At 40.6% G+C, this 22,880-nt stretch overlaps 1 protein-coding gene across 1 annotated transcript; it reads right to left on the bottom strand.

Annotated features, from left to right (window-relative positions):
• Positions 1–15,432: 15,432 nt before the first annotated feature.
• LOC149230532 (uncharacterized) lies at positions 15,433–16,503 on the bottom strand. Its single transcript, XM_089381339.1, has one exon. It carries the CDS (start codon positions 16,501–16,503, stop codon positions 15,433–15,435), a length of 1,071 nt encoding a protein of 356 aa, XP_089237465.1.
• Between the last annotated feature and the right edge of the window lie 6,377 nt (positions 16,504–22,880).

Raw genomic sequence — 22,880 nt, 5'->3', positions numbered from 1 at the left:
TGAACTACACCCTGTTGAATATTATGAACTAGGTAATTCGAACTTCCTTACTCATTCAATGTGTCTTCTCTAATCCCTTCAACCTACTCTTATAATCTCTCGCTGGAGCATCAACAACCAAGATCTAATCATGATCGATTACTAGGATCATCTTAGACTTCGTCAAATAACTTTCCTGGAAGTCTTTAGAGCAAAATCAATTTCCTTTATTAATACCCATTAATTAATCAATTTTCCTAAGTTAGACTTAGGGTATTTTGAATTATTGATCAATTAATTCAATTGAGAGGTTTCTATGTGTTTATCTCAAAACCATTTTTGGGTTTTGGAGATCTTGTATTCCTTAGCTTCTCTAACACCTTAGAGACTAGAACACATGTTCGATGCTACCATATCAATAAAAAACTAACACACTTTCAAGAGGTAAAATTTTATCATGTTCTTTATGAGAACAGTTAGAAGGTGAATTATTATGTAAATTATGTGGCAAAGGAAAATGGGGGATACATAATCCTCAATTATAAGGTATATAAGCAACCGATATCATAATAACTTGTAGCATGCCTCCCAATGTAAAATTGATATTAATGGAGCACTGGCTCATATCAAGAAACATGAATGATGTGTTATATGGTAGGGGGTGATACAGCAAAACCATTATCACATGTCCATTATGAATCTCAACGACAATTATGAATTAACAACCCTTATTTCACACAATCACAGTGGGATTACAAATATGGCACAATTGGAATCTGGTGGCGGTCTCTTATTCTTTGATTTGGGGTTTATGTGGTTTATATTCAATAGGGAACTCGGTAATTTGAATGGTTGGCATTAGATGTGGAGATGATTGGACCCTTTTCTTACATAATCTGTGGCATGCACTTTATCTAGTTTCAAGAATCTCTTCTCTCCATGTATTCAACGATTCCTCTACTCTTCCTGTCCTCCTCCCATATGCAACCTTTTCCATGCATTTCATCTTAATGGCTCTCCTATATGGAGTTGAACTAGGGAACAAGGGAAAAGCCTCACATGTTCTTGGCAATTTTTTTGGGTACCTTCGGCCTCTAGCCTTTAGTAAGTATCCTACCCTACACTTTTATTACTATCATGTAAAGATTAGGAGAATACCCTCCCGCCTATAAGCTTTCCATTGAACAAAATTCACTTCAATTGGTTCTCCCTCTCTTATTGTATGATTTTCAACCCCTATTTCATGGATCATCCCTGAAGGTCGTTATCGGCACGAGGTTGGATTTAAGGAATTTAATTCATCACCAAGATAAGAAAATAGAGTACAATGAGGCCTCCATACATTCACTCTCTCGACAACTACACTAACCATGAACACAATATAACATAACATTGGAATATTTTCATGGATATGATGGTAAATAAAAAGAGATGCATCTACATTCTAGAGGAGGAATGCAAAATCCTTCATCCTTAATAAATTGACCCAAGGAAAGTCAATTGGCCCTTCAATTATCAAGGTAAAAATGACAGGGAAGTTAGGCAAGGAAGCAACGATGCCTGAGATGCTAGAGTTGATTTAGAAAAGGGTATAATCACTATAATGTCCATTGGAGCTATCAAATACAATGGCCTTACTATCCCACCCAACTGGTATATGTCTTTTAGAGCTTTATGGCTCTTAGGGACCTTCTGTATAATTTACTCTGTAAAGTCTTTTGTCAATATTTTGTTTTTGTCACCTCCAGTCACGACTCTAACCTTTTAAAGCCATATGGCTATAAATCCTAGAGACTTGTAACATATCCCCTTACCTTTCTGAGGTAGGAGAGTCATTACTAGATAATCCGGTCCCCATTGTTCGATCATGGGAACGATATTAGGAGGGTCACACCCTAGTTGTTGTTGTTGTTGTTGTTTTTTTTTTTTTTAATATATTTCCTCGCATAGTGAATGGCGGTCACCAATCTCACAATACCACTCGGTGGTTCACCATGGGCTCGTCCAATCAACATGTTAGCGGATGGTAAGGACATATGGCTCTCCCTACATCACAGTGCCACTTCACGTTACGACCTTCGACTTAGTCGGGTTGGCCTGCTAGCTGCACTGTTGATTTGGGGTAGCGTCGAATGTGTTCTAGGCCTAAAATTTTGTAGGGAGGCTTGGGTACATGTATTCCAAAGAACCCAGAAAGAGTTTTGGGAAATTCCACCCAGAAACAATTTTATTAAAATAATTAATATTTTGTAATGGGCCTCTATGTCTAAACTTAGGAAATTCAAAATATTAATGGGTATTAATCTAATTGTGGTTGTAACTTCTAGAAGAATACGAGGATCAAACTAAAATGATCTTAGTCATTGATTAGCTTCTAATTTGGGTCGTTGAATGTTAACGAGAAGATTATTTAAGGAGGATTGAGGGTCATTTGGAAAACACATTGAGAGATCAAGAGATCGAATTTCTAAAGTGAGAAGTTCTGAGGAGGAAATTATGATCGAGTAGATTTCTTGCAGTTGAGGGGAAGAGATAACATCCGAAGAGAGAGAGATTTTCTCAGCCGAGGAATCATCAGCAGAGAGAGGAAAAGTGGTATCCAACAGCTCTCGCGCAGAGGCTGACGTAAGGCCACACGAAGTGTGAGAGAGAGTCTGAAATTTTGCAGCAGAGATAGTTTTAGAAGCCGGGGGTCAAGGTGTGAGGCTAGGAGGCTGAAAGCAATGACTTCAGGCAACAAATTGATCAACCGAATGGGTGACGCAATGACTAGAGGGGTTGATGTAGGGACTACGTGAGGACTGCGCAAAGGCAACGCAGGGTCTGCCAAGAGGCACCTCATCTAGTGTTCAGATCAGCTAGGATTTTTCTCAGTGATTGTGTGAGGTAATCTCATAAATCTTTTTGCCAGTATTTGTCTCTCTAGAACTGAATAACCCTTGAGGTGTTCAGAGATGTATTCAGAATTTGCTACTTCTTAATAACAATAAACCCTCATAACTGCTGCACCTATTTTCCCGCATTAGGTTTTTCCCGGGACATTTGTCCAAAAATAACGGTGTTATTGTGTTGTATTTTATTTCTTGCTCAGTCTCTTGTTTCTGCATATAAATTAATTAAGTGAAGGTTGCAGTGTGTGTATTTCGATATTTGTCATAGGAGACTCCAAGTAATTTGTTTGAAGGAATTTAACAGATAGGAGAAATATTATCAGTTGCTGCAGTAGGAATTCTGGTTTAGGAATTCTCATAGTGTATCAGAGCTACAGGTGGAACAAGTAGAGGAGTGTCAGAGAACCAGGTGCTAAGCATAAGAGGGAGATCGAAAAGTTGCAGGAGGTAGCAGTTCGAAACCCTAGATGGTTTGTGCATTTCTTAGCTGGAGGGTTGAAATTTCGAGGCAGTATCTCTCCGAGTGAGTCGATCGAGAGAAGGGCTTCCAGATCAAATTTTTGTCGGGGCAGAGGGAGCAGTGTTGAAGCCTTAGCGTGAGGAGAAGCTGGTGGGACACGTATTTTTTTGCAGGAAAGTTTGTTGGGTAGAAAATCGTTAGAAGAGAGAGGAGAAGCATGGTTGAGGGAATTTCTTCCTCAAAGAATTCATAGCCAAGGAATTCAAATTCTCTAGAGTTGAGCAGCAGCAAGGGGCAATAGTTTTTACTAGCTCCAATAGGGAGTGTGTAGGCTAGCCCAGTAGTAGCACAAAGGAGAGAGGAGGTCATTCAACTTTCTATTTTTGGCATAAATGGCAACGATTGGCTTGAGGGATCAAGACAAGTTGGACATAGCATCCAACTATGTCATCTGGAAGGTTATAATGTCATTCCTTCTAGATGAGCATGCCCTTAAGACATATGTTGACAACATGGTGGTTGTGCCTATGTATGCAAATCCGTTGAAGAAATACAAGGCTGAGATGGCGAAGGCGAAAATAATGATCCTCAACAAAGTGAAGGTTCATGTGGTATGTCACATCTAGCAGAGGGACCGTTAAGGATATGTGGGATACATTGTCTATGTTATATCAGGGATCTTTCGAGCAGCGAAAGATTTACTTGGAGCAGAAGCTGAGATTTTCTCAGATGCAGAAGGGGAAGCGTGTGGATCCATTCCTCACGAAGCTTAAGGAGACCCGTGATGAATTGTTTGTTGCGAAGCATACACCTCAAGATTCAGAGTTGGTTAGATTTCCCCTCAATTCTGTCTCATATGAGTGGCAAGTCTTTGTCCAGAGTATCCTGGGCAGAGCAACCTTGCCGAATTGGGATGAGATGTGGGCAGCTCTAAAACAAGAGGAGCTAAGGAGAGACTTAGTCAAGTTTAAACTTGATGGAAGCAACGATAGTGAGTTGAAGCCCAAGGAGGAGGAGGATAATGCATCCCTTGCATCAAAGGGACAACAGGAGCAGTAGAGACGTAAAGAGGACGTCTCAAAGATTAAGTGTTTTAGGTGTGGTGAGATGGGTCGCTATGCTACTTAGTGTTCTCTCAAGAAGAAAGAAAAGGATGAGAAGCACGATCTGAAGGCTACGTCTGCGAAGATCAAAGAGGAGGAGTTCGCCATGACAACCGAGATACCTCCAAGAGGGAGGTGGGTGGACATGGAGCTGTAGTTCAAAAGAGCTACAGATGGGCAGGATCCTTGAGGAGTCCACCTCTAGGATCATTTCCTTGCTATGGGAGCCCAAATCAGAAGTAGTAGGATGGACTAATGTCCGATGGTGCCGAGGAGTTTTGGGTAGACAATTACAGTGGCTAAGAGCGCCAGAGACTGAACAACACAGAGAAGAGTTGGCAGCAGTGTAGATGGCATAAAGCAAAGGTTAGCATCAACGCAATAGATTCAGAGGGTCAGTGTAGAGACTAGCAGCAGTCAGGCTCCAACATTCACGTGGTATCATACTGAACACAGTTAGTTCAGTAATTTTGAATGTTTTTCGTTGCTGATAAAGTAGCAACAACAATTTGTAGTGTAGTGGCAGAGATAGTAGCAACGCAGATGCAACACTCGAGAGGGAGTTGTAGTACGGATGCAACGTTGACAGTGGTAGTGTCAACAACAGTACAGTTGCAGTAGCAACACAGTAGTTTGTGGACAACATGTTAGACATCAGCAGCACAAAGGACGGTGCTTCAGAGTCAGAGTAGTATGCAGCACCATACATTGCTAGAGCACATTCCTCGCTAAGAGGGGGTGTTGATTTGGGGTAGCATCGAATGTGATCTAGGCCTCAAATTTTGCAGGGAGGCCTGGGCACATGTATTCCAAAGAACCCATAAAGCATTTTGGGAAATTCCACCCAGAAACAATTTTATTAAAATAATTAATATTTTTTAATGGGACCCTATGTCTGAACTTAGGAAATTAAAAATATTAATGGGTATTAATCTAATTGTGGGTGTAACTCCTAGAAGAAGACGAGGATCAAGCTAAAATGATCTTACCCTTTGATTAGCTTCTAATCTGGACCGTTGAATGTTAATGAGAAGATTATTTAAGTAGGCTTTAGGGTCATTTGAAAAACACACTGACAGATCAAGAGATCGAATTTACGAAGTGAGAAGTTCTTAGGAGGAAATTTTGATCGAGTATATTTCTTGCGGTTGAGGGGTAAACATAGCATCCAGAGAGAGAGATATTTTCTCAGCCAGAGAATCATCAGCAGAGAGAGGCAGGAGTGATCCAGCAGCTCCCACGCAGAGGTTGACGTACGGCCACTCAAAGGCAGCGCAAAGGGCGAGAGAGAATTTGAAATTTTGCAGCAGAGTTAGTTTCAGAATCTGAGAGTCGAGGTGTGAGACCGAGAGGCTAAGAGCAGTGACCCTAGGCAGCAAATCGATCAATAGGTTGGGTGATGCATTTCCTAGAGGGGTTGATGCAGGGACTGCATGAAGACTGCGCAGATGCAACGCAGGTCCTGCCAAAGGCACCTCATCCAGTGTTTGGATCAGTTAAGATTTTTCTCAGTGATTATGTGAGGTAATCTCATGAATCTTTCTGCAATTATTTCTCTCTCTGTAACTAAATAACCCTTGAGGTATTTAGAGATGTATTCAGAATTTACTACTGCTTAATGATAATAAACCCTTCAAACTGATGCACCCGTTTTCCCGCATTGGGTTTTTCTAGGGACATTTGTCCAAAAATAACGATGTTATTGTGTTGTATTTTATTTCTTGCTCAGTCTCTTGTTTCTGCATATAAATTAATTAAGTAAGGATGCAGTGTATGTATTTTGATATTTTCCATAGGAGATTGTAAGTAATTTGTTTTAAGGAATTTAAAAAATAGGAGAAATATCATCAGTTGTTGCAGTAGGAATTCTAGTTTAGGATTTATCACAATCACATCCGCCCACTAGTACACGACCTGACCTTCGACCTAGTCGGGGTCAACCAACCTGGAGCTCGTAACTTGGCTTCCTTCCTACTGCACGACTCCCGACCATCAACCTAGTTAGGTCAACACATCAACCACGCATCTGCCATTCAACAATCGATCTCCGACTAAGTCAGGGTTGGCCTTATTCTTCGTATATTACCCCAAAGCATTGGTTCCAACCTTTGATATTTGGGTTATTCGCATGGCTACATGGACCCCACTTGATGGTTTTTCTTCATTTATCTCCTCCTCCCCTCTACTTCAAGTTGGACATTCTATACCATAGGATCCCATTCTATAGGGGAGGTTGGACTCTCCTAATCGTGGCGGATGTTACAATTTCTTAACCACAGTCATCAGTGATTCAATTCAGTTATTTTTTGTGTCCCCTTTTGCCCACCAACTTGGTGGGTAGTGATATTGAGTTTCTTTACCTCAACTTGACTATTGACTTGGAATCGTTGTCCATCCACTTTAAGTTATCCAATGGGGATGTTATTAATGTTAGTCCTAGTTCTCACCATAATGTGACTATAAAAAAGAAGAGGCGAGCTAGAACGAAGGTGGTTGGGAAACTTGATATGGTGTCTTCTAGTATTCTTGACACTTCATAGGTCCTATTGATCGGTCCCTTCTCTTTTATTTATCTCCTAATTAGGCTCTTGGAGACACCCTGCCCAAGGAAAGGTTTCCAATATGAAGACACTTTCTCTTAACATTAGGGAGTTGGGGCAACCTTGAAATGTCTTGACTTAAGACACTTGATTGAGACGTAATTACCCTAGATAATTCTTATGCAAGAAACTATGTTGGACACTCTTAAGACTCGACATATTTTATTAAAGATATGTCATGGTTGGCGGATTTGTGCTTTGGATGCTTGTAGTTTGTTTGGGGGTTTAAATGCGATTTGGGATTCTCATGTGGTTGATTTCTTAGCTTTTAAATGATTTGCAGGCATATTGCTTCGGGCTTTGACAGGTGATCTAAGCACAGGTTCCATATATTAAATATATATGCTCCATATACAGTGCAACGAAGCTTTTGAGACCGCATAGATGGTTGCAAAATTCTAAAAATTAGATCTTTTATTTTAGCTGGTGATTTAAACATTACTGTGACTACTTTGGAAAATTAGGGTTCTCATTGTAGTTTGGAAAATTATTTCATAGATATTTTTGGTCGCAATCATTTGATGGACATTGAGTTGATTCCTCTTAGACCAACCTGGCAAAATGCCCGCACAAGACAGGATGGTATTGCTAAGTGGTTGGATCGATTTTTGATCCATGAGAACTATTGGATCAATTCAGAATATTTCAGTGTTAGGTTGTTGTGGCATGGTTTTTAGGCCATGGTGCCATTATCCTACATTGGCGTATCGATGGGGAGTGGTTTGGGATTCCTTTCAAATTTAATCACACTTGCCTTAAAAACAAGGATTTTGTGGATATGGTGAGATCTAAATGGGAGTCCTTTGTTATTTTGTAGGGTGGTACTCAGTTGGATTTGATGTGTCACAAACTTAGGGAGCTTAAGAGAGTTGTTAGGTTGTGGCAGTGATCACAAAAATGGAAAAATATTGAAGAGCTTAATAAGATTGAGGGCTTATTGAAGTATTTTGCGGATTTGACTCATTCAGATTATTCACCCCTTCTCATAGATATATTTATATGGATTTAAAAGTTCGTAAGAGGGATATCTTGAATCTTCAAGAGGAGGAGTGGCAACTCAAAACCAGAGTCATTTGGGTTGTTGTCGGGGAAAAAAACACGAGGTTTTTTCACAACTTTGCATACAATAGGAGGTGTACAAATATTACCTGAGAGTTACATGATTCTAATGGCAATTATGTTTCCTTGCTGAAAGATCTTCACTTGGAGGTTGTTCAAGATTTTGGTAAACAATATAAGGCCAGAGAGGGGTGGACATTATAAGACAATTGGATGTCATTAATTCCTATCCAATTATGTTTGATGTGGAGGCCAATTCGACATTAGAAATATTGTTTTCCACGGGGGAATTGGCATTTGTTCTCAAGTCCTTTGCTAGAGAAAAAAGCCTCAGACCAGAGGATGGTCAGTTGAAATATTTCTTCATTTTATGGAGATTATGGGCCAGGATTTATTATTAGTGACAGAATTGTTGAAGAATGTAACTAGGTTCGGTCTTCATAAATTGTACTTGAGTCAAAATGTAATATATTTGTCAACAGAAAGAAAAAAAGAATTTGATTATTAATTGAATTGTCTTGTTAAAGCAAGGGTTTCATGTCTGGGTCAATTGTCTCGGGTCAAGCCTCCATTGTATGATTTAGGTTGTTGTCAAAATCAATTTTTGTTTGGTCAAATACTCCTCCATCAATGTCTCCTCCATCAAAGTCTCCCTGTTGTTAGCCTAAAAAGGAATCATCATAAAGTCGGCTTCCCTCAATGAACTCATGTCGACCTAACCTTATAGAGACACTACTCTTCAAAGAACTCATCTCGACTTATTTGTTATGGGGAACAACTATAAATAGGAGGGTATACCTCGCTCCATAGGTCATATATATAACTCGCAAAAATTTCATAGAGATGAATTCGTATAACCTCATAAGAAAGTGCGGATTACAATTTAGTGTATATCACCAGTGATACAGTTCAGTTCATTTCATAAATTGGGCCAGTCAAGTCTCGTTGTAGTCACACTACAATAAAGATGTGACTTCTCTATAATTTGCAAAGAAAACTTGAGTGGAATTAAGTGCTAAAACTTCGGTACTCTACAGGTAATCAAGTTCGGTGAAAATATCATATAATAGTGAAGAAAATTTTTAGAGTAAGACAAATTCCGATCATCTTCAGAGATTGGGTGAAGTCACAGTCATAGTCATTCAGACTCAGTGATATGTTTATGATCCAAGTATTTATATGTATAAAGGCTGAAGCATTGCTAAGGTCGAAGCAATGATATGTATCTGGGAAGCATTGCTAAGGTTGAAGATGTCTGTGGAGACCTACTACTCACAGAACTAAGAGCTGAAGAAGATAATGCAAGGATGTCTTGATGGAGGAAGTCTTGAGTCTAAGTTGTGAGGGTCTTGGTCGTCTCATCTTTTGAATCTACTGAAGGAAGAATTTTGACCAATTTTTCCCCTAGAGTGGGGTTTTTCCCTGGATGCATGCCTACATATTATGTCCTCCTCTATTTGGTTCTTGGCATTAGTCTTGATGATAAGAAAATATAAATTGAAAGAAAGAATAATAATAATGAAAAACATCACAAGGTAATGTCATAATAAGAGAAATCGATTAACTGCCACTCTTTGGATTTCTCAACATGGTATCAGAGCTATGATCAAGGTCAGAGGTAGTTTGAAGACCACTTATACATCTTTGAAGCATTCTCAATGAAAGGTTTTGTTTTCATTTGTCTTGAAGAACATGTCAGTCAGATCAAAATCAAAATGAACATTTCTTAGCTAATAGAACTAAGATTACAGTGAGCTAGTTCAGTCTTTATTCACCATATTAAAGACACCTTGAAGAATAAGGAGAAGGTTTGGATGTCTCAATGATGGGTTCCAATAACCGCAGTCTAGAAAATATGCAACCTCCCTCAAATTACAGTGAAGGTTTTTAGCATCTCGGTATACCACAATGAGCTATTCGAATCAAGTTCAATAATGAATTCTCAAGAAGAAAGCTCGGTTGTCACAGTGATACTTTAGTGATGTTTGGATCAATCTCTGAAAATGAGTTTAGTGAATTGGAGAGGTAACTATTATGGAAAATGCAGAGAAGAGGTTCGTTGAACTAAGTAACAAAGTTTCGGTATAACTTTGAAGGAGGAATATAGTTTGATCACAGAAAATGAAAGGAAGATTTGATCAAACAAAAGCATTCATTTGAAGACTATCCGAAGTTTGTCCTATGGAAAAAGAAATACAAGTCTTATACGAGCTCAAGCACAATGAATCAACTTAAAAGAAATCAAGTAAGTATTGTCACTACAACAAGTCTAATGAACTATCAAAATCAGAGGTATGTAAACACAAGGTACGTATGTTCATAAGCCTTTAGATTTTCAATATATCTAATCTTAAAGGTTTCATATAATCCTTGTTTATAGCTCGTCTAGGATAAATATTGTAATCCCTAGTTAACATACACAAATATTATATTAGAACCTTAATCATTACCTTCTAAGGTTTATAAGTAATCTAAAATTCAAGCAAAAGTCCTAATATTGATTGGAAGAAGGAATAACCTGATTTCAATATCATAGGATTCCATCCTCCATGGTTACGTAGAAGATCTAACTTAAGAAATTAAATCATGTTCTTGGTATCACATTTTTTGCTTGAAAGTGTGTGTTAAAGGTATAAAAGATCATGGCTTAATACAAAGAGAACACTTCAAGGAATCCTTACAAGGTTTGTCAAGGAACATCTACAGGTATGTCTTTGACTATACACCTTATAAAATTCTCTTAATATAAAAAGCACGTTCATCTTATTTTGAAATTTGTGTTACATTAATAACATCGTTATGTCTAGTTTTCTTGAATCATAAAGATTCTTGATTAGCGTGATTCATATTTTGATAAATCTACCCTCCCTACATCCTTGATTGTTCTTATAGAACCCTACTCAGGTTCTCTAGAAAACCCTAACCTAAGGGTATGTTGACAATGAATGAAACCCTAATCTACTTAGGGTTATTAATGGAGCCTAAATAAATTGCTATTATAGTTGATATATGAATGATGCCATGTTTGCGGTTTTGGTGTGATCATGAAAACCCTAACTTGTTAGGGTTGAAATGGTGTTGCTTGAAATCCTGAACCTTTGAAGTTCTGGTACAGTAGGGTTTGATATTTTATGAATTGAAACTTTAGATCCTTAGGGTTTGGTTGGGTCTTTAATCAAAACCCTTGTTATGTATTTAAATTCCTAGGAATGAATCCCTAGGTATATGTTCATTTACTTGAAACCCTAGCTTGGTCAAGGTCGGTATATGTCTAATATGTTAGTATTGCTTGAATTTTTTTTTTTGAAGTAAGGTTAATATATTAATATGATACAAAAAAAGTAATTATAGTGATTCTTGGCCACAGAGGAACCCAGTCTCAATCAACACGCATCCATGATAGTTGTCTGAGACTGCCCCAACAAAGGGGAAACCAGTCCAAAGATATGTCCAGAATATATCCAAAAATTAACCCACAGTTTTTCCTGACTAGACCAACCGACCAAAACCAACACCAAAAACAACACCAAAACCAATAGTTTATCCTGACTAGACCAGCCGACCAACAGATTATCCTGAGGACACATAAGACTAGACAAAGCTAAACCAAGAACTAGAAGAAATGCCACCTGGCAGACATGACACGCGGCGCAAAGTCTTCCGGAGCAGGCTCCTCCATAATTGGACACGCCCAGTCATCCGGGTTGTCCGACTTGCCATGTCCCAATGCCTGATGGCCTTCCTCCATGCTGCCAGCCTCAACCTGCGGGCCTGACGTGTCATCCAGATGGCTCTCCAAGGCCTGTGTGTCACTGTGAACGCCCATCTCAACATGCGAACTGCCAGCAATGGCTTTACCGTGCCTTCTATTTTGACCTCCATCAACTGCCTGCTCATCATTGTTGCCCCTATTCCTGCTCGGGCTAGCTCTATTCGCCTCCTCCGTAGAAATGGTCATGGGAATATGTTGCTCGGTCTCTTTTGTAATGGAAATTGAGACAGTGGCTACAATAATCGGGTGGTTCAAAGAGCTGCGAAACCGAAACTGCATTGTGTGAGGAACATGATGTGGAGGCAGAGGAAAGGTTGCAGTGCGAATAGCTGCAGCTTCACGTCTTGAGCTGTGGAGGCCGGCTCTACCTTTGCCACTTCTTGTATCCGGATACTAACCTGCAAAACTGTGCTGGTGGGATTTTCGGCAGAGGATGCAAGGGAAGCAGAGTCATGGCTATGCAAAGCAGGGGAACGAGAAATTCCACCTCGCGTGCCACCACGTCAGCTGTGCATACGATGGCGGACCATGATGGATATGGGAACAGGTAGAGAGTCAGGAGGAGCAGAAGAGGAATTGACATAAGAGCTTTGCGCAGAAATTACAGAGGGCTGGAGGTCGTGAGCTGAAATACAGACGTCTATGTGAGAATGGTGGAAGCCATTACCCAAATCAATGCAACTCACAAGCCAACATCTGTGCCCAGTGCTGGTGCATTCAGTTGGCTCTCCCGCCTGCGAAGGGCATACATAGTGAATAAGGGGCATAATAACAGGAAAGTTCTCGGCTCCATGGTTAAGCGTGTAATGGCCTTGCCTTGACTTGAGCAGGCATTAAATGACTTCTGCGAGGTGCCATGAATGTCATTCATGGTGACCTTGGAAAGGTTGCAGAGGGCCATGTGGCCGCCCCGTCCGCCGTCACCCTGTCTCATCAGCTTAATTATCGTAATTAACACCCGCATTCGGGGGATTGCTTGAAATATGTTATGCTTATGATTGATGATGAATTCCTAGATATATGTGTTGACCTAATTATTAATGGTCATAATTCCTAGTGTTTGGAAACAAGCCCTAGTCAAAGTTTGAAGTTCTAGGATGATGTTACTTAAAAAAGTATAGGGTTTTGTAGCTAAACCTTACTAATAGTTAAATTCTCTAATGTGTGTGATGTGACGATCTGAAAATTATGAATCTATATAGTGATTGTTGAGATTGTGTAAATGAGAAATCGAAGGTGTACATGAAACCATGGTAGAAGCTAGTTATGTTGTTGATTAAGTTGTGATCAGTTTTGATTGTTGGAGCTCGTGTATAAAATATAGGGTTTACGTGAAATCCTAGTAGGTTAGTCTAACATATGAATTCTAAAAGTTTCATTGATTTGATTTGTTTCTAGGGTTTTCTATATGAAAGAACTTGTCATGTCATTGAAAGAATATTGAAACCCTAGATATAATGAGCTTGATATATTGTTGATGTAGACATTCCTCTGGTTCTTAGCTGATATGGTATCAAGGGCGAGACCCTTTGCTTTGCTGCATAGACTTCTTGTATTCAAACCCTTGTCCTTAAAAACTTTTCGGTTGCGGGCCAACCAAATATTCCATAACATGGTGTAAGGGAGAATATTCCAAACCCTCTTCGCAATGCTATTCTTCCTTCGCTGCTAGGGGTAATTCTTTTTCCACTTATGCGAAATTTCTCCTATGGTATCTTGGCTGGTCCACGGAGTCTGATTGTTCTAAGACAGGTTTCCCCAACATTCAGTAGCGAAGGGGTAATCAATAAAGAGGTGATGGATGGATTCCTCAGCAGCCAAACAGTTGGGACAGCGAGAGGGGCCGATAATTCCACGCTTTTGCAAGTTTTCGGCAGTAAGGGTTTTCCCTTTGAGAAGAGTCAATATAAAAAATTTGATTTTAGGGAGGGCCTCAGACTTCCAAACAGCCTTCCAATGGTTCCAGATTGGCATGGGATGGTTGTTGCTGCAGAGGAATTGATGGGCAGCCTTAATGGTATAACCAGATCCAGAGGGGTCCCAACTGAATCCATCTGAGGTATTCTTTTTTACAGGGGCTATACTATGCAAGTGAGATTGGAGAGCTGACAAACTATCTTTGAGATCATTGGGAATAATGGGGAAGGACCATCCAGACCATAGTAGGGATGAAGGATCCCACTGAGAAATCTGATCCAAATGATGGATGCCAGTTCTTTCAAAAAAAGAGAGGATGGGATTAACTCCAGCTTGCGTATTAATAGGTTGTTGTCCCATGATTTTGTCCGTTCCAATATTAATGCTTGTTCCTCCCTTAGGAATTTTGGAAGTATTTTGGGCAATTATAGGAATTGCTTTTTTGCATAAGCGCCAGATTTTGGTGGAGTCTCTGTTGGGGATGTCTTGATCAAGGAGCTGATGCCTTGGAAAATTCAGATATTTAATTTCCAATACCCTTTTCCACCATGTAGGAAGACCAGTTATGAATCTCCAAACCATTTTTCCTACGAAAGCTAAGTTAAGATATCTGGGGGATCTAATGTGAAGGCCACCTCGATCTTGGGGCTTAATTACTTGCTTCCAGCTGATCAAATTAAACTTCTTTTTGTCTTGCTTCCCTCCTTGCCATAAGAAATGACAGAGGATGCCTTCCATTTTGTGATGGAGGGAAGCAGGGGATTGAAGGAGAGTAAATTGGTATAAAGGCAAAGAGGATATACCAGATTTCAGAAGGATGAGACGACCAGCTGGGTTAAGCCATATTGAACCCCACTGTTGTACTTTCCTTTTCATCTTATCAATTATGGTGTCCCAGACTTCTGCCCTCAAGGGCCCTGCGCTTACAGGAATGCCCAAATATGAAAAATGAGTCCAGTCATAGTGACATGAGACCCCAAATGTTGCAGCAATATTATGAAGGACCTGCGATGTTGTATTCCAGCCGTAAATACAACTTTTTTGCTGATTGACCAGACCACCAGAGTAATCCATGAATTTATCCAGAAGAACTTTGAAACGCCTGGCTATTGTGATAGAAGCCCCTCCAATTAGCAAGGTATCATCTGCAAATTGAGAGTGATTTATATTCTTGACTCCATTCCCAAATTTTATTCCTGTTATGAGACCGACCCTCTGATGGAAATCCAACGCTTTGCTAAGAGATTCAGCCATTAGAATAAAAAGATAAGGTGGGAGAGGGAAACCTTGTCTTAGACCGCGGGAGGATTGGAAAGCTTCACTAGGTCTGCCATTTACAAGAGGGGTGATCCATGGCCCGGAAATGCAGGCTTTGATGAGGTTAAGGAAGCTTGCATCAAAACCCATCTTCTTCAAGATGGATAAGAGAAAAGAGTGCCTCATTCTATCAAAATCATTGGCCAAATCAAGTTTGAGAACAAATCCTTTCTCCTTCATGGACTGGCTCGAGTGAATGGCTTCTTGTACTAGGAGGATGGAGTCAGTTATATGATGGTTTGCTAAGAATGCCCCTTGATTTTCAGAAATGAGGGATGGAAGAAAGGGTTTGAGGCGAGAGGCGATGACTTTGGACAGGATTTTGTAGGAGGAATTACAAAGGGATATAGGACGGAATCTGGAAAATGAAGAGGGCCGGTTTTCTTTGGGTATGAGGGCCAGATGAGTGGCGTTGGTGTACCCCCCTATTTTGCACTTTCGCTGGATCCATTTTAACATTTTTATCAGGTCTTTTTTTTATGATTCCCCATAATGTTTGATAGAAACATATGGGAAAACCATTAGGGCCTGGGGCTTTATCAGGCTGAAAATCCCATACCGTTCCGATGACTTCTTCCTCATCAATCTCTTTGGTTAAACTGTCATTTATTTGTTTACTTATCCCTGTAGGAAAATGTTGCAATAACTTAGTATAATCCTCCCGTTCTTTAGTTTCTGTTAGGAGGTCTCGAAAATGCTCTATTGCTGTCCTCCGGATGGCATCCTGGTTTACTTGCCTATTACCTTCAGCATATGTTATGGAGCTTACATTGTTCCTTATCTTTTTGGTTGTTGTTTGTTCATGAAAAAAAGCTGAGTTCCTATCTCCTCCCTGCAGCCACAGTTGCCTCGATTTTAGCCTCCATTTTAACTCCTCTGCTCTCTTAACTTGGCACAATCGTGAATAGAGGTCACTTTCCTGTTGTTTGCTTGCTCGAGAGAGGCCAAACTCCTCTATCACTCTTTGCGTGCTGTTGAGGTTGTTTTTAAGCTCCTTTTTTACCTCTTCAGGCTCTTTGTAGCTCGTTTTGGCCCATTCCTTAATTGCCTGTTTGGTTTTTTTTAATTTGGACTCCCATATGAATCCAGGGGACCCTTCGACATGGTGTCTCCAGGTACTGAGGACGATTTCAGCCACTGCTGGAATGTCGTTCCAAAGGGAGCTATACCTGAAGGGAATAGGCCCGAGATTGCTGTGATTTTCCAGCGTTAGCGTGACAGGGAAATGATCTGAGACAGGGCATGTCAAAACGCTGGCGTATCCAACAGAGAACATGGAAAGTAGCGAAACATTGATTAAAATTCTGTCTAATCTCTCCATAATATTACCTGCGCCAATCCTGCGATTGCTCCATGTGTAACGCCGATTTTTGGGTACAATGTCCACAAGTTCGGATTCTTGCATGATGTTTTCCAGATGTGTTCTATAGGGGTCAGAAGTGAAATTGCCGCCTCTCTTTTCATTGGCATGGAGGATAAGGTTGAAATCGCCTCCCAAAATAATGTTGGAACTCCCTTCTTCATCGATGCTGGACTTTAGATTGCGCCAACAACAATCCTTATCTCTGTAGTGGTTGGGCACGTAAATATTGTAAATAATTACAGTTTTCCTATCTTCTTTGTTTTCCAAGATTGTTTTGATCCAGTGTTGGTTGATGGTTGCCAAATTACAGTTCCATATGTTCTGGATCCAGATAGTGGCTATTCCTCCTTAAGCTCCTCTTGCTTCACTGATACTTCCTTTATACTGATTCTGTTGTTCTATGATACTGTTCATTTCCCTCTGACCTTGCTTTGTTTCTTGCACCAAAATGATTCCAGGTTTCTCATGGTGAATGAGATCTCTAAGGGTTGCTATCTTGGAGGGGTGCCCAAATCCCCTACTGTTCCAAGACAATATTTTTATCATTGTAAATGTGATGTCCGGGGTGGTGCTCGCCCCCCTTGTTCCTTGTTATCTGTATCTTTGTCATGCTGACCCAGGATGAAAGATTCTATGGGTGTCTGAGTTCCCATAGCTATATCTTTCTGCGTGTTCTCATCCTGATGCTGCTTGGCGGATTTCCTACCCGGTCCAGGCTTCTTGAAGGTTTCACTAGATCCTCCGTGGTCTTTGGAAGAGCTCCTGGTGATTCTGTTTAAGGGAGGATCCAAAGGGGGCTGAGAGGAGATGATCAGGGGCAAGGTGGATTTGGAAGAGCTTTGGGGGAGGCTTTCATGAGAGGGAGGGTCTAGGGGTTGGCTTTCAGGGAGAGAAAGGATAGAGAAGGGATTAGATGAAGGAGGCAGAGGAGGGGAGCGGGGGGGAGATTTGGAGGGTGCAGGAGAAGAGAGGGAAGGATGACCTACTGCAGAGGCTGATGGATTAGCTTCAGAGGTACCTTTAGCCAGGGAGGCCGATTTCTTTTTTTTTTTAACCACTTCCCATTGTTCCTCTTGAAGACCATTTTCTACATTAATAAGCTTAGTACATCGATTTGCAAAGTGGCCGTATTTGTGACATACCTTGCACTTGAACGGGATCTGCTCGTAATCCAGCTGCTGAATATGGCTCCAGTCGTCCACTTTGAGCTTGATGGCTTCCGGGAGGCCTTTGCTGAGATTCACTTCAACACAAATCTGGGCACAAGCTTGCATGTTGACTTTTGGCTCGCTCCAATCTACATATTTACCAACTGCATTCCCAATGGCTCAGACTAAATCATCCGCCCAGCAGTGAAGGGGAAGATGAAGGAGCCGGAACCAGACTGGGACAGCATTGGGGACATCGAGCTCAGGATCAAAATCAGGGGTCCATTTGTTGAGATACAGGCCCCTGGAATCCATGAAATAGGGTCTGTTTCTGAAAATTAAATCCTTGTCTTCTTTGGTTTCAAAGTGAAATGTGAAGTACCCTTTCCTGCAGAATCTTATGGATATCTTCCCATGTATTTTATCAGACCAGTTTCTCTCAACCCATCTCTAGACCGGTTTCGGGGAGGGCCAGAGGCCCGTAAACTAACCAATGAGTCCTTTTTTTGCCAGTGAAAGAGTGGCCAAGCGAGGTAGGGCAGGAGGCAAAATAACTTCTTGAAGGCCGTCTAATTTCTTGACAAATTTTGAGACAGCAGGACGAGGACGCTGAGGCGGAAATCAATTTACTAGATTGGAGAACGCTTGTTTGGTATCGACCCCCTCCGGAGGGGCCATGGGCGGTGAACGATATGCAGAAAGCCGATCTGTTGCGCAGCAGTAACCCTAGGTAGTGCGCACAACTCACCCAACTCAAATCTATCAACTAAATCAGACCACCTTACATTAGCAGACAAAGATTTCCAAATAAAAGACACAACTTCCCTTGCCTACCTTCCAAAGCTCCATTGCTTGAGTAAGGATATATTCTTAAACCAGAATGATGACATCCACCTTTGGGAGTCTAATTTGCCGAAATATTTGTTTCCAGAAGTACATCCATTCCAAGACATTATCCACTTTTGTCATGCTTGCTACATTCCTAGCTAAAGAGCCATTGTCACCCCTGACCAACAAGTATTGTTTACCATCACTGCAGAATCCATTAACCAAATGTTGCAGGTCCAACCAAGCCTTAATGAGACCCCACTGTCTATTGGATAATTTTTGGACCTTTATACCAAGTTAGACCTGCCCAGAATAGCCCAAATTTTCCAAACTTTCATCATTGAGGAATGTCATACTCCCACAGATAGTCCCCCTTATGCTGCCACCATTTTTTCTGAGAGAGGCAGACAAATTATTACCATTCTCTCTTGCATTTTAGGATATACCACAGATGAGCATGTGGATGAGGTTGTCCTGGTCTTCCTTTCCGTATTTAACCCAGGAAAGCCTCCTGCTGTTATTTAAAACTATGCTCAGTTCATTGCAGACAGGATGCATGAACAATTCACCAGATTACCTACTGAAAGAGTCTTCAAGTACTCTTCTGTATTATTTCATATGTTCTTGTATTATCAATCAGACAAATTCCCTGTCAGCATCCAGAAGTTGGATACCAAGGGAAATCAAAGATCAGTTATTTATTGGACACCCTTGATCCAAAAGTATTCCACTACATTCACTTATAAGGAATTCTTTGATTCATTTGTCCATCTAGTCATAAATATGCTAACCAGCAGCCCTCAACCTAGAATCAGCCAAGAGATCAAAAGGGTGTTACAGTTGGCCAAGAACAGTAAGGTGGGAGATTGGTATCTGTACCAAAACCACACAGAGATAAGAATTTATGGATGCCAACTTGCCTCTTACAAATTGCCCAAATACCTCCCCATGAGGATATTTGCACTAGAATATTTTAGGCAGATTATCAATTATGATGAAGTCAACTTCCTAGCAGCTAGGAAGAAAACCCAATTCAAAATGAAAAATCAATTGGGCCCCTTCATTTGTAACACCATGGAAGCTGGACCAAAGGCAGATAAGATTCTGTAACAAATGAAGTTCAAAAACAGCTTTATGTGGCAGTATGACCCTCAGGGAGTCATAAATAAACTGAGGATCAAGGTCAAATTGGGGCGTTTCATCCATCATCCCAGACCAGACAGTGAGAGGTTTTCCAACCAATCATAATGGTTGGAAAACACTCTAATTGACATGGATAATACTGTAGTGGATGTAGAGAATACATTTATTATTGTAGAGAGAAAGATTGATGAAAGTTCCTTCCTGCAGGTTCCGGAACTAGGAGAACCAATGAACATTCCTCCTGTTTTCCTGCAAATGAGGAGAAAACCCCAAAGAGAAATAGGGAGGAGGGTTCCAGTTCTGTTATGGAAACCACTGATGAGCAGTTCGAGATCAGTTACAGGAAGAGGCCCAAGCTGAATCCTGTAACTGAACAGGAGGACACCATTGAATCATTGGAAATAATTGACACTGATACAATGGTGGAAAGAAGCAAAGGTACAACAGCTTCAGGAGAAACACAACAACCCTCAACATCTAGCACTCAAATGATTGAGAGACAGCTCAGTGTTGAGGTTTCTTCTTTCATCAAACCAGTAGATAAAGAAAAGGATATCAAGGACAGATACACAGAGATCAAGTTGAGAAATAAGAAGTTGAAGGCTGAAACATATGCTCAATAATTCAAGCACACACTAGCAAATCAGAGCAGGTTGATGTCAGCTTTTGACATCAAAACAGGAAAAATGCAGGTGTCCTTCATGCAGCCAACTGTCGAGCAGCCAAAGATATCAGGAGACTATAGAAAAACAGACTTTGAGGTGTTGGCTAAGGATGTTCATCCCATTGACCAGATTAAATTCTGCAAGCAGGCAGGAGAGATGATCTACTCCACCTTGATAGGAAAGGCCATGGCTGCACATAAGCTGCAGAGTTCATTAGATAACATTACAACTCAATACAAATTGGAAAAGGCCTCCTCACAGGCCAAGGACAACAAGATCAAGTCATTGGAGGACTTGGTAATTGAGTTGGGACATGATACCAACGACATCAAGGTTGCTAAGAAATTTATCAAGAAGAAGAATGAGGACATCGTAGCTCTCAAAAAATAACTGAAACTTCCTCATTCAGAGCACCCATGTCCATTCAAACTTCTTACCTTTTCTTTGCAATGATGTGATAGGGTATGCAATGCATGAGAAGTTCTCGATGAACCTCCTGTCGTAACCTGCCAACCCCATGAATGATATCACCTCATCCACATTCTTAGGAGCTACCCACTCCATGATAGCCCTTATCTTTTTTGGATCTACTGCAATGCCTTCCTTAGAGACAACATGTCCCAAGTAATGTACCTCTTTCTGAAAGAAGATGCACTTACTAAGATTAGCATACAGCCGATGCTCTCTTAGCAATCTCAACATTGCTTCTAAATGGTCGGTATGTTCCTCCCCATTCTTAGAATATACCAGTATGTCATGAATGAATATAATAACAAATTACTTGTCCAAATAAGGACGCAACACACTATTCATCATACACATAAATGTAGTTGGAGTACTAGTCAAACCGAATGGAACAACAACAAACTCATAATGCCCATACCTAGTCCCGAACGCAATCTTGTAAATGTTCTCGTCTTTGATGTGTACTTTATGGTATCCGATTCTCAAGTCAATCTTCGAGAACACTGCTTCTCCCTTCAGCTGATCAAACAAGTCATCAATCCTCAGCAAAGGGTACTTGTTCTTGATCATTAATTTGTTCAACTACCTGTAATAAATGCATAGTCTAAGAGTACTATCTTTCTTCTTTATGAACAACACTGGTGCACCCCAAGGCGATACACTTGGACTAATGTATCCCTTGTTAAACATCTCCTTTAACTGCAACTTCAACTCTACCAACTCAGGTGTGCTCATCCTGTAAGGTGCTTTTGATGCTGGAGCCGCCGCTGGCACTAACTCAATAGAGAAATCTACCTCCTTGTGAGGTGGGAATTCTGTAATTCCCTTAGGGAATACATCCTGAAACTGCTACAAAACTGGGTACCTGCTCAGCACATCTGCACCCTCGACCTCCTTACCCTTGTCACTAGAAATGTGCACTGCAAACATCACGCAAAATTTTCTACAACTACGCTTAGCCTACATAATGATAACCATCCTCATGAATGTAGGCTTCTTCTTTCCCTGCAAAGTCCTCTTTTCCCCACTATCATCCACACACTCAATGGCCTTGTCGAAACAATCCACTTTTCTTTTGTGAAGGTATAGTCAATCCATACCCAAAAGCATACTATACAAACCCAATGGTAGTACATTCAAATGTGCTTCGTAGGCATACCGTTTAACTCAAATGCACAATATCTTAACCGATGGTGAACTCAGTTATTTGTACCTGTAGCCAACTGTGCGAACCAAGATTCTTCATGCACTTCTTTTCTCAAACCACACTTATCCACTAGGTCAAGATTAATATAACTATAGCTACATCTAGGATCAATCGAAATAGAAACAACTTGATCACAAAACTTACCGTCCATCTCAATGATCGATGCCTTACGATCCACTTGCCTATTGTCCACAGTTACATAGATCTGAGGAATGCTATGACCAACATCACTGACTGTATGCGCCTCCTGAGCACTGTAGATCTGGGGTCTACAACCACTCTGATACTACAGACAATCCTTCTTACGATGATCCTTACCAGATATCCAACACTACAATGGTTCTCTACCACCGCCTCTATCTTGCTGCTCTCCATGTCCTTTCTCGGTTGTACTGAATCTCTTATAAGGAACTGCATTTTCTTTCTGACCTTCATCTTGAGGTATTCCTCTCTTTGGTGGCCATTTTCCTTTAGCTTTCTCATTTTCTCTGAAGTCACACTTCGACTAAACTTTATGCTTCGACTGCTCATAACAATGCTTCAACTTTAAGATGAACTCCTCCAACAATCTAGGCTCATCGAGCTCAATTCGATATTTGTATGCTATTGACAGTCCACTGATGAATCTCTTAACCTTGGCCTTCTTCTCCTTGAGGTAAGGCACATATCTCAACAACTCCAAAAACCTGCTAGTATACTCCTCATCTGTCATAGAACTCATCTGCAACTCATACAAATCCTTAGCTCTGTCATCATAGCACCTCTCCGACAAGTACTTCTTCTTGAAGAGCCTTTCAAATGCATGCCAAGTCAAATCATCTTCATCAATAAATTTAACATTCTTCACATCTTCCCATCAAATATCTGCTTTACCTTTGAAACTGAAAAGGGTTGTCCTTGCTTTCATGTTTTTTGAATAATCATGAAATCTAAAGAATTTCCTCATGCTAAGTAGCCATGTCT

Source organism: Pinus tabuliformis, chromosome J (genome assembly GCF_031772625.1).
Source record: "Pinus tabuliformis cultivar Carrire ecotype Pingquan chromosome J, CPIR1, whole genome shotgun sequence".
Taxonomy (NCBI): Eukaryota; Viridiplantae; Streptophyta; class Pinopsida; order Pinales; family Pinaceae; genus Pinus; species Pinus tabuliformis.
This window is presented reverse-complemented; position numbering and strand designations above follow the sequence as displayed.